The sequence below is a fragment of the Rhipicephalus microplus genome, chromosome 2, assembly GCF_043290135.1.
Source record: "Rhipicephalus microplus isolate Deutch F79 chromosome 2, USDA_Rmic, whole genome shotgun sequence".
Taxonomy (NCBI): domain Eukaryota; kingdom Metazoa; phylum Arthropoda; class Arachnida; order Ixodida; family Ixodidae; genus Rhipicephalus; species Rhipicephalus microplus.
The window spans coordinates 246,868,035-246,884,183 of NC_134701.1; the positions used below are offsets into that span (position 1 = coordinate 246,868,035).

Consider the following 16,149-nt stretch of genomic DNA (forward strand, 5'->3'; position numbering starts at 1 on the left):
GCATGTAACATTGGCTTTTTTTTTAATCTTCTAGCTTGCCTAGTACTACCATAATTTTGAATTGCTTACTATGCCATAATTTATCGTTTCAATAATTAACGAGATACCTGCTGTATGTATATAAAGCAATACATCTACCTATGTAGCTGCACACTTTTGCTGATGCTTGACTGATGATGGTCGATTATGCCCTAGTGGTTTGTAATGGGTGAGCTTTTGATTGAATGGCTACTGAACGCTAATAAGAAAAGGTGACAAAAACATCGAAATTTCACTTGGGAGTAGCGACTTTTTCGATCAACAGAGCCTATTTCACACAATTTTAGACAATTCGCTGTATTTCGGAGAACTGTCAGCGTGCAGCGGCTGCATGGCAGCAGCAAGCCATGACGTCAGAGTCACCTCAGTGGATGCAGGGTGTACATTTTAATGTCCTGCTGCTTCCATTTTGCACCCTCTCAATTTATTCACTAGGCTGCAGTGTCAAACTCCTCATCTCAATTTTTATTTACACAGAGCTGATCTGGCTGCTTCCCATAATTGTTGGTTTTGTGGAGTCCCTGAGACAACAGGTCATTATGTGATGTCTTGTAAAAGATATGCCACATTCCGTCTCGTAAGACTGGAGTTATACACTCCAAATGTACAGACGGGTCCACTGTTAAAGGGAACACCTGTGTGAGCAGCATGTTTAGATTTCGCTATCTTACGGAATCATAGCGGCTTAAATATGCATAAGGCTACTGGGGGTTAAAAGTTCCGACTCCTCTTGACAGACTATTGGCTTGCATGAAGATTGTTTCTTAATCCACTTGCCCTTAGAAGGCCAGGATTATTGATGGTGTGCATTCGAGCGTTCTTAAATAGTGGGCCATACTGTACTTTCTTTGGTGGATTTACCACTAGGATTCAGTGACGGGAAAGTTGCTGATGCATTGCAGGAGGTTAATAAAGGTTCAAAAAGGTTCAGACTGTAGAACTAATTATTACTCCTAAATTACTTCTTTACAAATTGTTTTATTTATTCATTTTTTTCATTGTTGCTGAAATTAGCTGCTGATTTTTTTATATCCGTAACTCTTTTTGTCAATCTATAATATTCAATTTTTTCCTTTAATCCCTCTCATCTTTTTAAAAGCCGTAAGCTATCAAAATAAATGTATTTCATTAGAACTACCCAGTTCTTGGCCAATTCCCCAGCATGGGTGTGTGCCATACATTCTAGGCTCTTCTTCTTCCCCCTGCTGAGACATGCCACAGCATTCTGGGACTTCAACCTCCACTCGGAAGCACGGTTTGCTCTCAGTGCTAATCATACTAGTTTTATAAGCTGTGGTGGAAGCTGGGTGGGTTGAGAAATGTGGCCAAATGCTGGCATTGTTGGCACACATGTTTCTGGTGGACAGAACGTCCCCAAGCATCATGTCCTGTAGATCACAGCACAGCCACTAGATGCAGCAGAGTGTTAAAAACTGACTAAATTTATCAACTTCCTCTACGGTCAATTTCAGCACCCAATCTTTCATTCTGGCCTAATTATCTTGGAAGAACAAATTTCCTCAGTAATTTCCTCAAATTTTTTTAGTAGATTTGGGTGCACTTCAGAGAACCCCAGGTGGTCGAAATTTCCGGAGCCCTCCACTACGGTGTCTCTCATAATCATATGGTGGTTTTTGGTCGTTAAACCCCACATATCAATAATCAAATCAACCACTCAGAAGATAATCAGAGGTGCAAGGTCAACTGTGCTAGATGCAAGGCTTGAGTGCTATAAGTCAGTGAAGCTTGCAAAGTAGGCAGATGGTTGTGATATGGGTTAAATTTACATATTTGAGGGTACGCCAGCCGAAGTAACCAGTGATGATTGTTCAAGTGATCTGCCCATCATGAGAAGATCGGTGAAGAAAATTATACTCCAAGAAATGGAAGCAGCAGAGCACATGAAGGTGTCAGTGTAGTACTATTTACTGTATATGGCGTCAAATATATGTAGAAGCCAACTGGCCCAGCACACCACTCACATCATAAGTGACAGAACAGATGTACAGAAAGTGTCTCATCACGTACTTTGGCAAGGTCTGCTTCGAACACAAATAAACAAAACAAAAAAACGCTTGATTTTGCAGTCATTTTAGACATTTCCCACAGATTGCCTTCCACAGCTCCCCAGCAGCTTATGGCAATGCTACCACTAGCAAACCTGCACTTCAGAGTGAATGTAAAAAATTGGTGGTTCATATTTGACCACAATAAGTGATTTCTTGCATAAAGATATAGTATGTTTAACTACCCTGGTGTCTCCCTTAATAGTGCCCATTTGTCATCTTTAATCAGAATTTATGAACACAATCTTACACAGGAGGGCACAGGCTGCAGGAACAACGCACTTTAATGAAAATGACTTTTTTTTAGTACATGGTGATGAAGGCATAGGGATACACTGGAAACTGTCTGAGAGCAAAGATGATGAGCAGTGTCACAAGGGCTGGCACCATGAAGGCTGTGGGAAGCGTGTCAGTTGCCTTCCCTGCAAACATACAAGTGTCATCCAATAGTCACGACAACTGTTCACATAATGTAGCCAGGTCTACTCATTGTCACGTTTCTATGATGGGGAAGTGGCCACCTACCTAATTTTCAAGGTTGTCAAAAATCATAACGCAGCTGCCCTCTTGAAAATTCTAACCTGCCCCCACCCGTCACCCCACCTCTTCTTTCCTGGAGCGCCAGAGAGATAATTCGATAGCTACTCCTTCAGGTCCTTCAGAAGTGCCTCCTGAAGGCTCCTGTTAATCACAGCTGCCCCGCACACATTCACTGATTTCCAAGGTTTTTTAAAGGGATATACAAATCCCCTCAGTTCAAAACACTTTTTTTCTTTTTACACGCGACGAGAAACAGTGCCATCAGAAGGGCACGTTCATAGTTGGCTTGATGTCTACATATCATAGGATAACAACACTACAGCTAACGTGGTTGCTTGGGCGAGTTGGTACGACATGATTAACATAAAAAACAGCGCCAATAACGAGGGACAAGAGAAAGGAGACAGACAGCGGCACTGACTTAATACAAGATTTATTTGATAGAACCGCACAATATATAATTGGGCAGTGTCTGACAAAGAAAGAGAAAAATAAAAAAAAAACAGAATCCACCTAACAGCTACGTAATCATCGCCACAATGCACCATGAACAACACGTGTGCTAACATTCTGAAGAAAATCTATTTCTTTTTGTGATAGCGCAATCGAAGGCCTGCTGACGCATGCACTGCCCAGCCTTTCTATCTCTGCAGCCTCATAAATTTCACGTATCATCTGGTCCAGATGATGCCTCTACAGTTTCGGGCCATTCCGGCATTCATTGCTGAGACTGCGGTTGTGTCCCCGATTTTCAGCTTTGTACCGTCATTAGACGTCATCAGGACCAGATAATACATGAAATTTATGAGGCTGCAGAGATGGAAAGGTTGGGCAGTGCATGTGTCAGCAGGCCTTCGATTGCGCTATCACAAAAAGAAATAGATTTTCTTCAGAACGTTGGCACACATGTTGTTCATGGTGTGTTGTGGCGATGATTACGTAGTTGTTAGGTGGATTCTGTTTTCTTTGTTCTGTATTTTTCTCTTTCTTTGTCAGATACTGCCCAAGTATATATATTGTGCGGTTCTAGCAAATAAATCTTGTTGTAAGTCAGTGCCGCTGTCTGTCTCCTTCTTTCTCTTGTCCCTCATTATTGGCGCTGTTTTTTATGTTAAACACTACAGCCTTAGAAACAGTGGCATGATGCCTCCATGGGGAGGCATCATGCCTAGTCATCATGTTCTAGTGCTCTCTAGTACACCTTTGGCGAATGAATTTTGTGCATGTCACCGCCAAGCAAGTGGACAGAGAATTTGGTTTGGCTGTCGGCATGACCCTTTTGCTTACAGGTGCAACCAAGGTGCTATTTTAGACACATTCGCATTCCGTCATACTGTTGGGTTTGCTATTTTGTGATCTATTGGCTCACTGCGGGTACATCTCAATTACTCCCTCTTAAGACGCATTAGATTGAATGACATACACATGTTCACTCCTACAACACTCACATCTCAAAGCAGCATTTGGGCTGCTGCCATGGGGGGCAGAGGGTGGGTCGCCTGAAGGCTTTGGCGCAGGATCTGGTGGGGGCTGTGGCGCTGGTTGTGGGCCTGGTGGTGGTGGTGGTGGTGGCCCTGGTGGTGGTGGCGGCCCTGGTGGTGGTGGCGGCCCTGGTGGTGGTGGCGGCCCTGGTGGTGGTGGCGGCCCTGGTGGTGGTCCTGGTGGCAGTGGCGGCTCTGGTGGTGGCGGTCCTGGTGGCCCACCCGATTTTTTCACAGTGAATGGTGCAGATTCAATCTGAGCTGAACATAGAGTCTTTCCTGCGGTGGCCATAAGGCACACAAACCCCCTGGAAGAAAGTCGTTCCTGTATAACAGTCAAGCTGCAGCGTTAGTTGCTTCAGAGACTGCTTGCCTCCGTTACAAAGTCTGACACGTTCGATAAAAAGGTATGCACAAGTGCATTGTAATGCCGTGTTTCAACCTTGACCAAGGGAATTGCACTCCAGGATTAAAACTTATGTTTCATCCGATGAAGAAACACTATATTGTAGACATTACTCAGCTACTATTCATTTCCACAGGTAAAGGCATGTACAAAACAAAGGCATGCACAAGCAATTATCTCCTTGGCTAGCCACTATAATTGCCTTAAATTTTTATTATTTTCCTGGGGCTGTAACTGAATGCAATCAACTGTCAAACCATGCGTTACAACCTTCCTTAATTGGTGTATGTGTCATATTGTGCGATCAGTAATTTTTGCTTTCATTCTGTTACTGATGTACACACCCTTGAGGTGGTTCCTGTTCATGATATTTATATCGTCTTTGTACCACTATCCACGTGTTCAAAAACATATATTTGTCTGCCATACTAGTCATGTGTTGAGTGATTTGTATTTGGCGCATCTAAAACAGAAACGTTGGCTCAGGGTTGGGCGATACAAAAATTGCATTTGTTTTATTGATTACTTCCTAACTCCGACATTTATGAAGCCATTCTTTTGAAGCCTCCATTCGTCTAACGTTGGCTCTATTTCAAGAATGCCTCAGCCCTCTTTTACTTACACATGCGTAGGTTCAGACTTGAAACTGTCCTTTTTGCAGCATCATGCATGCTGCATGTATGAGCCACATCCACACAAACCACTGTTATTGTATGCATTGGCCAATTCAAAACTAATCAAAAGAGGAATCGCTTACACCTGCTTGCATAATGCATTGGTAAAATGCTGTCATCACGCAGTTGATTTAAGTTTTCCCAAATTTCTCTTTTAAAGTTGGCTGGGTATGCGACAACCTTCTGGTTTTAGTATCTGAAAAGCCTCCAGTTGATCGAGTGATGGACCCCAAAACATCGAGCTTGCAGCACATGATCGCAGAAAGCTGTTCTCTATATTCATGGCAGGGCTGTATGCTGTTACAGCAAACTGAAGTTCTATGTAGTATAGCAAAACTGTTTACAGAAAAACTTTTAATTGTCTGCCAGTTAAACATGAAATTGACACTAGACACTATTGAAGTTTTACTAATTACTCAGCAGAAATTTGAATGCTGAGCTGATGCTGTGTTGTTTATAAGATATCAGTCTCAAAACTCTGCTAAAGATTAGCGTTTCAAGCTGTTATACGGAAGCTTCCAAAAGACTCGGTCGGAACACCAATACGTGTTCCTTAAAAAGAATGGTCCACAGGTTTATAGCCCAACCATTACACATTGTTGTCTGCAAATCACATAGTGAAGTGATGCGGTCGTAGACTACTTAGTCTGAGCCATTTGCACTGGCTTCTCAGACAGCAACACGTTGAGGTTGTGTGGCACCTTTTGTGCAACGTCACGAGCTAAGCTATTGGCGCTGCACTTTGCTTTAGAGGTTCGAAAGGTGTGTGGAGTCTGTTGGGTTAGGCGTGTGTACTACTTCACAGCAAATGCTTCACAGGGCGGCTGCACCAAAACCACTGTGGCTATCCTGGCCTATGTGCTCTGCAAAACGATCTCTCTTGCCAGGACAAAACAGCTGTGAGTAGTTTCAGTCTTCCATCCGCTTTATTGCGTTGCTTGTTGATTTATTCTTTGCTCCAATTCGTCTCAGCCAATAGTTTAATAGTAGGGCATGTTCTGCAATTAATAACCGAGTGCCCTTGTTTGTGGCATACTTGGGTGCGAGTTTTTCATGTGGTCGGTAAGGTGCCATTTATTTTTAAGGCGGTGGATAATATTTTAACAAAAATGTGCGAGTGTACAGAATGCAGAAGAAAAGTAAAAAATCTGGGGCTTGGACCGAGTGGTCGTGTGGTTGGGCAAGCCCGACGGATCTCCGTCCACAGTGACGTTCCTCTCACTTTCATATCATTTCATCTCGCCTGTAAATAAACCCATTTGTTTGTAACAATATGATAACGAAACGATGGACGAAGGCCAAATGCGTGTGGGGACTCTGTTATTTGCTGAAATAATGTATCTGCTTATGCTGTTCAATCGTGTTATAGATACTGCTCTTGCCTGCATATTCATTCTTTAATTCCGGCATCTGTCCAGAGGCCTTTTTTTCTCACTATAGCGAACTTTCATTACTGCAGGGTAGTATTCCATACATAAGTCTCGAAAGCCTCTGCTGGTCTCATAGCAAGGTTTGCTATCGAAGAAGTTCATTCCAAGCATTTCGTTCGACACTATTTCATAACCAAGTCACTTTTTGCAAAACCAGCTGTACTAGGGCAGAGTCATTGTTTCACAACTCACATTTTCAGTGCTGTTATTATTATTATTATTATTTGCTCATGTAATACTGTATCTGTTACAGTATAGCGTCCTGGCTGTCCCCCTTTTTGTTCTTTACACCAGCTTCTGTTTTTTATGGCATTCGCATCTGTCCTAAATTTTTCTCACGAATATTCTAAGCATTTCTTGCTTGTATATTGTCTGCAAGTACGCCATCTGGCACGTACTTCTACTAGGATGTTTTATAACAGCTCTGTTTGTATTGATTTATGCGCATGCCATGGCCTATTTGGTGGCCACGTCACTTGCATATTTAAGTATTGGCATGCATTGAACCATGCCCGCTTTATGTTTGAACTGTAACCTTGGCCATCAGTGCAGTATATGTCAGTACTCAAAGGGGTCGAGCACTCTCGGTGTTCGTAGGGAGCACAAATCATGAGCACTTACTTAGCGATGATTGTCTTGTCTGCATCTTTTGCAAAGTCCGGGTCGGGTGTAAACGTCATTTTAAATTCTGTTAGGCCTGTTGTTGAATTGGTAGATGCAACCTGTGAACCAAATGAAAGAACATTGACAATTCTTTTCATCTATTTTTTTTTACTCAATACACAGTTAAACCTTGCTCATCTCCTTTTTTGTGCACATTCCAGCGTGCACACTGTGCTTGCTTAAAAGAACGGGCATAACAAAAAGGATGAGGGGTTTTAACTCTCCCCCCCCCCCCCCCCAAACCGTTCAAAAATTTTTTCATGCTTTAGCTTTTCGGGTAACAGTAAAATACCGTATGTTTTCACATATAACCCAGAAAAAGAAAAAAAAAGTGTCTAAAAGGTAGGGGTGTAGGTCGTATGCAGGGTGTACATACGTTTGTTTTTCTTCTTGGAGAGTCAAAGTTGGGTGTGCAAATCATATGCAAGGACGGGTTATATGCGAAAAAATGTAGTATTTACGCATCTTTACAGCGACATGGCCAGGCTAGACTGCACCAGTGCGCTCACTTCTTACGGCCTTTGCATCAGGTGTAGTAAATGCCTCTCACTGCTGCTCTGGCGGGACACTGTGACCCTGACCCTCCTAGAGTTACTGTATGTGCAACTCGAGACCCTCCTAGTACAGTGTGCACTCTACTTCTAGGGTTTCTTCATGGAGGAATGAATATGGATTTCTCGATGTGTGTTCTCCGTCGACCCTCCTCCGCCGCTCCGTGCAGCGCGCGCAACACTGGCACATGAGTTAGGGTGCGCTTCTTCACTCACTGCGCACTGGAAAACAAGTTGCTTAATCATTGAAGACATTGCATTGCTCATACCAGATTATGTTGGGCTTGGACCTATATACCTCTGAAGAGTGCATTTTGCTGGCAGTGTAAGAAGCCCCGAAGTGCCAGCATGGTCATAGCCTCATGGGGACAGAAAGCGCCGTATCACACACTCCCTAACAACTACTTCTAGGTACGCTAATTGCTTTTTTTTTTCGTAACATTCTATGTGATGGAAAAAAAACACGGCCTTTTCCTCTCCTTTTTGTGCATCTGTTGCGATTTTCTTAACATGTGCATGGTGCTTGCTTTCGCAATATTCAGAAGCCTTTTCCACCTTCTTAAGAAATTGCTGCACCTTCTCACATTTTGAAAGATGGTACGATCACTTGGAAGTGCAATCTTCTTATCATAGCCAGGTATAGACACGCGCGATGGGCATTACTGTTTATTGTTTGCGTGCAAACACTTACTGCTTCAATTGTTTAATGAAAGCATCTTGTGAAGTCGCAACATCAGATCTGGTTCGTGGTCTCCACATTTCGCTTCCTTGATGTTTGACGTAGGGGTGAAGCTCATGAAGCAGGATCTTTGTGAGGCTTCTTTGCACTTGTAATCCAGTAGGAAGGATAATCCTCGAAGAGAGTAGGCGCGGAGCATGGTCGTCGGCAGAATTTTCTCTTGGGGTCGGGGGGGGGGGGTGCAAACCATTATTCCATCACAGTGGTAAGTTATTCCATCATGGTGGTAAAGAGTTTGCCTTAATTGTAGACTTCTACTCTCTTTTATTTTGAAATAAAGGAGTTTTGATACACAATAGCCCGGCACTTGAAGGAGTGGTGCGCGAAAGTTTTCTCTGTCCACGGCTTACCAGTGAAGCTCTGTAGTGACAATGGGCCCCCTTTTAGTAGCCAAGAGTTCCATGAATCCCTGCATGAACTAGGAGTCACCCACGTGTCGTCAAGCCCTTATCACCCTCGTGCAAATGGCATGGCCGAAAAGGCAGTTCAAGAAGCGAAAACGCTGCTGAAGAAGTGTTCGTATAACAGCCCAGACTTTCATTTAGCTCTGCTTGAGTTGCGCGATACTCCACGTTATGCTATTCTGAAGTCACCTGTGCAAAGGCTGATGGGTCGACAGACGAGAACACTGCTCCCGATTCCCTCCTGCCACCTGAAGCCGTCTCCATTGCCCGGCAGGAAGGTGCGCTCCCGTCTCCAGGAGATCCGTCACAAGCAGACGGTCTACTACAATCGAGGTGCTCGGGACCTGCACACCCTCTCACCCGTTGAGAGGGCCTCGTTGTATGACGCACACACGGACGTAGTCACCGGTCGTTGTGCTGGGATCAGCGGGAGCTCCAAGCTCCGTACTGGTAAAAACAGAAGATGGCCGAGAAATGCGACGCACACGGGAACATCTCCGGAAGGTTCCAGAGCTACCATGCCCCGACACTACCACAACACCTTCCTCAGGCTTGCCAGGCTCAGGTCCCGTTCCAGAGCCGCCACTACCACAAAGAAGCACTCGGGAACGTCGCGAGCCTCGTCGGTACCTCATGCCAGAGTGACCAATATTTCCCCAAGGAAAGGAAGATGTAACCGAGTTGGCACGATCGCGATAGTGAGCACAAGCTGTCGCTCCTACGTAAGCGTGACGTCACCCGTCTGGCCTACTCAAACTCGTCACTATCGGCAATAAAGTTGTTGTTCGACCCATGCCATCGGCTCGTACACAGCATCGCGACTTAGGGAGGAGGAACAGCACTGGTTTAGCTTTGGTGAGGGCAAGTGTTGTTGCGGTTTGTGGGACAGGTGGAGCGACACGACACACAGGCAGAGAGATGAGGACAGGCGCAAACTAGCAAATGTTGGTAGTTTGTGCCTGTCCTCGTCTGTTTCTTCCTGTGTGTTGTGTTTAGTTTCGCTCTCACGATGGTTTCTATGTCAAAGCACCAACTCGCCCAACACTCAACTCTTTTGATCCACTTTTGCGCCCCCCTGCTGATGCCCATGGCACGGAGTCAGGAAGTAGTTTTCTGATGCATGCACGCAGGCACATAGTCTTCATCATGGAAGTGTCTGCTGCACACAACAATCGATGCAGGCGTGTCGTTGATTATGAGGTTGTATCGCAGTATTTGGCGATTCAGCTCACAGCTAAGCATTGCTTGAGAATTGGCGAAAAGAAGCACCGGGTGTTTTTCCTGAACGGGACTCGCAGCAAAACACCATCACATAGCTAATATAAATCCATGTACGTATACTGCGCGTACTGAAGGTTGTACGACAGTCATCTCGAGTCGAGAAATCACTGGAGACTGAGCACTGTGAAAGCATCGAACAAAATGCAGCCGCGGTTGGCAAATCCCAGAATAAAACAAGCTACGAGAGAAAGGGAAATTGACAGCTACCAGCTAGTATCACTAAGCCACAAGATAATTCATAGAGAAGTCATACAGATTTCTTTAAAAAAAAAGCTGCTTGCATGATGAAAAGCTGAAATGTTGTCAGTTTCTCTTTCTAAACAAGTTCGTCGATGAACTGGAAGGATAACGCAGAACTGATTTGCACTAGAGACTTTTAGTTCCAGTGCAAGTGGCTTGCTAGCATACGCAGCTGCGTTCTTCGCAGTCTTCATGGATGTGGCCTGCTTGAGGTCACTGGAATTGATGTTTCCAGGTAGTGTGAACACCTGGATAGTGCACACCACCACTCTCAAGGCGTCTGAAGGGGTTATTCAGTTGCAAGAGCCCCCCCCCCCCCTTTTTTTTTACTTTCTCCTTATACGCAGTTATTTCAACACTAAAGTGTTTTATGCCGGTGTACACCGAGACTTCTGTGACTACTGCGCTAGCCTCCTCTTTCTGCGTAGGGAACATCGCCTTTCCGGCCGGGGTCGTCTGCGCGCGCGCTTATCTCGTGAGCGACCGAGGGGGGGGGGGGGGGGGGGGCTTGGTTACTGCGCCATTGGGGCAATTGTCGCCGCGCGGCTCTTGCCCTTACAGCAGGAGGGAGATTTTACGGGCTACGCTATCAACACGAAAAAACGGTGCCAAAAGTGTACGTGTAACTGCCACCAGTGGTGACACACAACGTATAGCTCTTAGTACCAGCATGCGCTGTTCACGGGAGGCGCTTCACATCCACGCTGTCGGAGCCTTGTGGTCATCTACTGTGGCCGCGCCGCAGGAAACTTGGTTACTTGGCAAGCGCATGCTTACTACAATCGATATGGCTCCTAAAAATGCTAGCCTTGCTTCGTAAAACATTCGAATATGTTGCTATCGCATTCTTTGCTTCGTCCTTTTGGCGAAACGGTGCACTTGAGCGGAACTGTGACTTCTTTATCCAGCGGCCGTATCACCACATTCGTAGCGTCTTGACGCAGTACGATTTAAACGAATGCTGTCGCGTTTAAATCCGGGAGTATTGCTCGTTCAGGTAAAGACTTCTAATTTTATTTTGATAAAGGATTACCTATCTTCGCCGCCACATCATTGCTCCCGCGAGGAGAGCGTTTAGCGTACACTGATTTGAACAGGGACCATATTAGACGTTTGCGGTACTGTTGAAAAAATTACGAAAATTGCAGCATTTGCAGACGATAACCTAGTCTATTCGGCTATATGTACTGTACTGCCACTTTAAGAAAGGAATCGCCGTGTGCGGACAGAGAATGGTGGCACCGTCGATATGCAACTTTTACTATATCCGTTGGTGTTCGGCGCTGTCGTTCAGTCGCAGCAAAATAAACATTTAATTCTGGTCGATACAGACAAACAATGCTTGCGAACGTGATATACTGAACTAAAACAACTGCAGAACGCCACGTCTCTAGGATAATTGTCATGTTCATGGCACACACGTACACTCAATTGCATGCAGCCCAACAGTACTTGTTCGAATGACGTGTCGAGACAGGGCCACAGAGTAATGTGGTAAACATGTTGACAGGACTGCGCTTTACATACCATTTCTTCAACTTTACCGTCGGTGCACTTCTCTGCTTTCGCAGGTGCGGGTGCAGATAGCCCGGTTGGCACAGGTTTATCTTCTGCATAAAGGCCTACGTAAGCCGCGAAAAACTTGTCGGTTGGAGTCGCGGGGCTAAGGGTAACTGTAGGGAAGAGTAAGAAGGAGAATATAGGGCACCGTGGGAAACAAAATGGTAATTTCAATTTTAGAAATGTGCTATTTTATTAGGGGTCTTTTTTTTACAAAATACAGATACTTATAAAAATTTTACCACAGTCACGCTCCAGTCATTTGCCACACGTACTCTATATCGAGGTGGAAATACATTGCCGCAGCTGGAATGACATTTTCGAGACTAATTAAGGAGAGCACGTTAGTTAGATGTTTAATTATTCCCTTGAAGGCAGTTGCTTATGCTAAAAAGTCGTAGTGCCTCGTTTAGAAATCATTAAAGTTGTACGCGATTCGCGATGTTTATAATATAGGGGTGAAATGGAAACTAATTGCGGCCGGCGCACAGAAAACCGGTCTTTCTGTCAAGTCAGACCGAGCTCCCACTGACAGGGTAGTGAGGAAATCTGACTAAATGCGCGTCGTGGCCGTGTCTTTCCGTGAAAAGCGGCAAGTCATCACTTGCGTTAGCGGATCGCCTTGCGTTTGCGTGCGGTGTTTTGTGCTTATATGTTTCATGCGAACTGTGCATGCCAACTTTTCATTTGTGTGCGAGACGTGAAACCCAGGCCCACTGCAGCGCTCCTTCTTGCGGGCTAATGAAATCTCGCTTCTCGATAAGACTGAGACATCGTACGCAAAGAACGCGATATCTACTGCTGTGTTGCAGCATGCTTATCGATTTTCCAGACCGTATTACGCTTTGGCGCGCGATTCAACTTTCGTCACTTCGTTGTGTAGTTCCGGCCTTACGTAACAGAGGCCGCGTTTCTTGCGCGCCGGGCGCGATCACTTTTGATTTCGCCCTTAAATTTTAATGATGAGAATCTATAATTGGTGGCAAATTTATTCAAAAAATGGGTAAGCGATATAAATTGTCATGTGCCTTTTTAAAATAAACAGCTGCCTTCGAATTATTAAAAGTTAATTCACGAATTTCGTTAATTAACCTCGTCAATGTGACTTCATTTTTGATAAAGTATTTGTGCTTCGACATGGAATTCGCTTGCGAAAACGACTGGAGATGACTGTCACAGAATTTATTTACAAAATCTGTGTTGTCTAACAAAAAAAAAGAACACGTACGTATAGGTAAACTGACCTATCTGAAAGCTGATTACTCATACGTTACTTTATAATAATTTTATCTTCAATATCTTCAATGTAATGTAAACATTCACATTATAGAATTACTTCCAATAACATCACCCATACTTTCTTTGGCATGATTGTATGCTGTCTCAACTAGCCCAATAAGCAGCACTTGCGGAAAGGTAGTGCACTTACCGTCGTAGGGCGCAGCCTTGCCCGAGATTTCGAGCTTGAACTTGGATGCATCCGGACCACCTTTGGTGTCATAGGCTGTGTTGGTGGCCACCAGTTCGCCCTTTGCGCAATCGAAAATTTTACTGATTTCTTCAGCTCGGACCTGAGCTGCTCTGAGGCATATTAGGAGAAGTAGTTTCGTACATATGGTTCCCTGCGTCAGTAAAAACAGATTCGCCAAGCGACCACGTCACCGTTGCTGTATTATCTTTTAGGATAATCACGGGGTGCCAATTCTGATGGCATTCTTCCCCACCCCCTTCCCATCCCCAGCGTTCTTGCGCACGTCTATTAGGATGACAACCCTTCCGTTGCAAGCCCACAGCCACAAGCAAAAAAAAAAGTCACAGCATATCTACGAAGCGAATGATGATGAGTGTAGGCGACGCTTTGAAGGGTTTTATCGGCAAACCGTGAAGCATCCGCTGGCAGCGTCCGTTCGTCATCTGTCTGTTTCACGCACGGACGGACGAATGAACGCAGGGACGAACGCAGGCACGAACGGACGGACGGACCGGCTACACAGATTGATGCACGGTGGACGGACGAACGCATGGACGGATGCACGAATGGACAAGTGGAAGCAAGAACAAACGGACGGACGGAAGCGCGGATGGCCTGACCGACGCTTCGCCTCACTCATCATCATTAACTCCACGGATATGCTGTGATTTTTATGTTATATGATACTACAAGTAACGTCCTCTAGTATCGTACCATTCGCATTTTTCAGCGTATATGAACTTCGTTACAAGTACAAATACCGCCCTCTACGTCGGTTCCAGAATTAACGAGAGGTGGCTACCTACGATTACGACGGGACGCTTAGCCAACGCCTTAAGGAGCTTCGCCCATAAACAATTACGCCATTCCGCGCTAAAGGGAACCATGTGTGGATGCGCAGCAGTGGCCGCCAACTCTTACACTGGCGGCGATGTTGACGCGGGCGCTCATCGCGGCGTTGCGCAGGAAAGAAACCTGGGAAGGTGCAAAGCACGCAGTGATGGACCGGTGTTTCCTATTGGACCACGCCAATCGTTGCTAAAGGCAGTGAGAGACAGATGACCCCGATTCGACACAGAGACCCGCTGTCCGCTTTTGGTTAACAATGACGCTGTGAATTTTTATTGTTCTCTGTCTCACTTTTCGCTTAACGCTCTTTGTTGCCATACCGCTTACACTACCAGCAGTATATTTACTGGTGAGCCTCCCAGCGCCTTTTCTCCACTGTGTGTCAGGGTTATTGTTATTGTACAAATAAGCTTACACCTTCTCTGTCCATCTACTCTCTACCTTAGCCTCTCTTTGAACTTTATTACTAGATCAACGAGCGTGCTCAGATCAGTAGACGAGCAAAGGCGCCAAGTCGGTCCAGCACAATGAGTTCGATATTTTATGGGGTTCATTTTGAACCTAGCGGTTCCGCGAGATGTGACGAACCAAACCCTTTCTAACAGGGAACGTTTTAGCGAAGATAAGAAGTTCCGTCATCCGTCGCCGACTGGTATGGTGGCGCTCGAGCGCACCACGAAAGTTCGAGCCTGCATGGTTGCTCTCATGTAGCTTTCTCGTTACAAAGGTGACGCTCCTAGCATCCATCTGTTCATCCACCCAGTTGAAAAACGCCGCTAGCAACCATGCGTTGCGGAGAAGCTGACGCTAGGTCAATCTGTATTTCTCGATGCCAGCTCTGCAGTGAGCTGGACTGACCCTAGTCCTCGACAGTCAACCTGATCGCCGGTCTTCTATACGCCAAACAGGTGGGTCGATGACACAATAGTGCACGAGTGTTGAAGATTGGGCGAGTTGGTTCGTCCTACTTGAACTGGTATAGCGCATTACGGGGAAGGAGAAACGGCCGAGCAGACCGACACGAATTACAGCGCTCTGTCCTTTTGTGTCGGTCTGCTCGGCCGTTTCTTCTTCCCCGTAATGCGCTATACCAGTTCAAGTACAATAGTGCACGTCGCCTGCAAGAAGAACGGTGTGCGGCTTGGCCTAATACCTGCATGTGGTTGTTGGTTAGACCTATAGGCGCAACTCTGCTACCTAAACGTAACATATATTAAGTAAAGCTACCGCGAAGCATTGCGCGCAGCGTTAACAATGATGCGAGATTCCTGCCACTTTGGACAGCCACTTGGTCAGTGGGACATTGGCGTGAGCGAGCATAGAGAGAGATTGCGACGTCTTACCTTCATTGCGATCGAACAAGAGGGAATCACCTTTGGAAGGAACCATATGCAGGGTACAGCTCCGCACGATCCGGCGGTCGCGCGAGATGGTTCTGCGCCTCGTCTTCCTTTACAACCACGCCACGTAATTGAGCTGCTCTACCGGCCGATGCTCCGCCGTCGCCGCCGACCGGTTTTATTTATTTACTCATAAGTTATTCCGTAAACTATTTGTAATAGTATTAACAAGAACATTCATAATCATAATGATAATAATAAAAACTAGTGTCAGGCTTTTACGTACAAAAACCATATGGCATGAGAGACTCCGTAGTGGAGAACTACGGAATTTCGATCATCTGGTGTTCTTTAACGTGTGCTGGCATTACAGCAAAAAAAAAATGTTATCAAAATCAAGGATATGCATTAATAA

At 45.3% G+C, this 16,149-nt stretch overlaps 1 protein-coding gene across 1 annotated transcript; it reads right to left on the bottom strand.

Moving 5' to 3' along the window:
- Positions 1-2,371: 2,371 nt before the first annotated feature.
- On the bottom strand, positions 2,372-15,845 carry LOC142775932 (uncharacterized). Its single transcript, XM_075878492.1, has 6 exons — positions 15,738-15,845; positions 13,504-13,696; positions 12,042-12,187; positions 7,258-7,358; positions 4,094-4,434; positions 2,372-2,527 (listed from the first exon to the last, which is right to left on the bottom strand). Exons 1-6 carry the CDS (start codon positions 15,741-15,743, stop codon positions 2,409-2,411), a joined length of 906 nt encoding a protein of 301 aa, XP_075734607.1. The 5' UTR covers positions 15,744-15,845; the 3' UTR covers positions 2,372-2,408.
- Positions 15,846-16,149: the final 304 nt, after the last annotated feature.

Bases quoted from the DNA above. Each gene is read 5' to 3' on its own strand.
- LOC142775932 (XM_075878492.1), bottom strand. The intron at 7,359-12,041 runs GTATGTAAAGCG...TTTGGTTCACAG, and splicing joins ACGGTAAAGTTGAAGAAATG to GTTGCATCTACCAATTCAAC. The intron at 2,528-4,093 runs GTGAGTGTTGTA...GTATGTTTGCAG, and splicing joins CCCAAATGCTGCTTTGAGAT to GGAAGGCAACTGACACGCTT.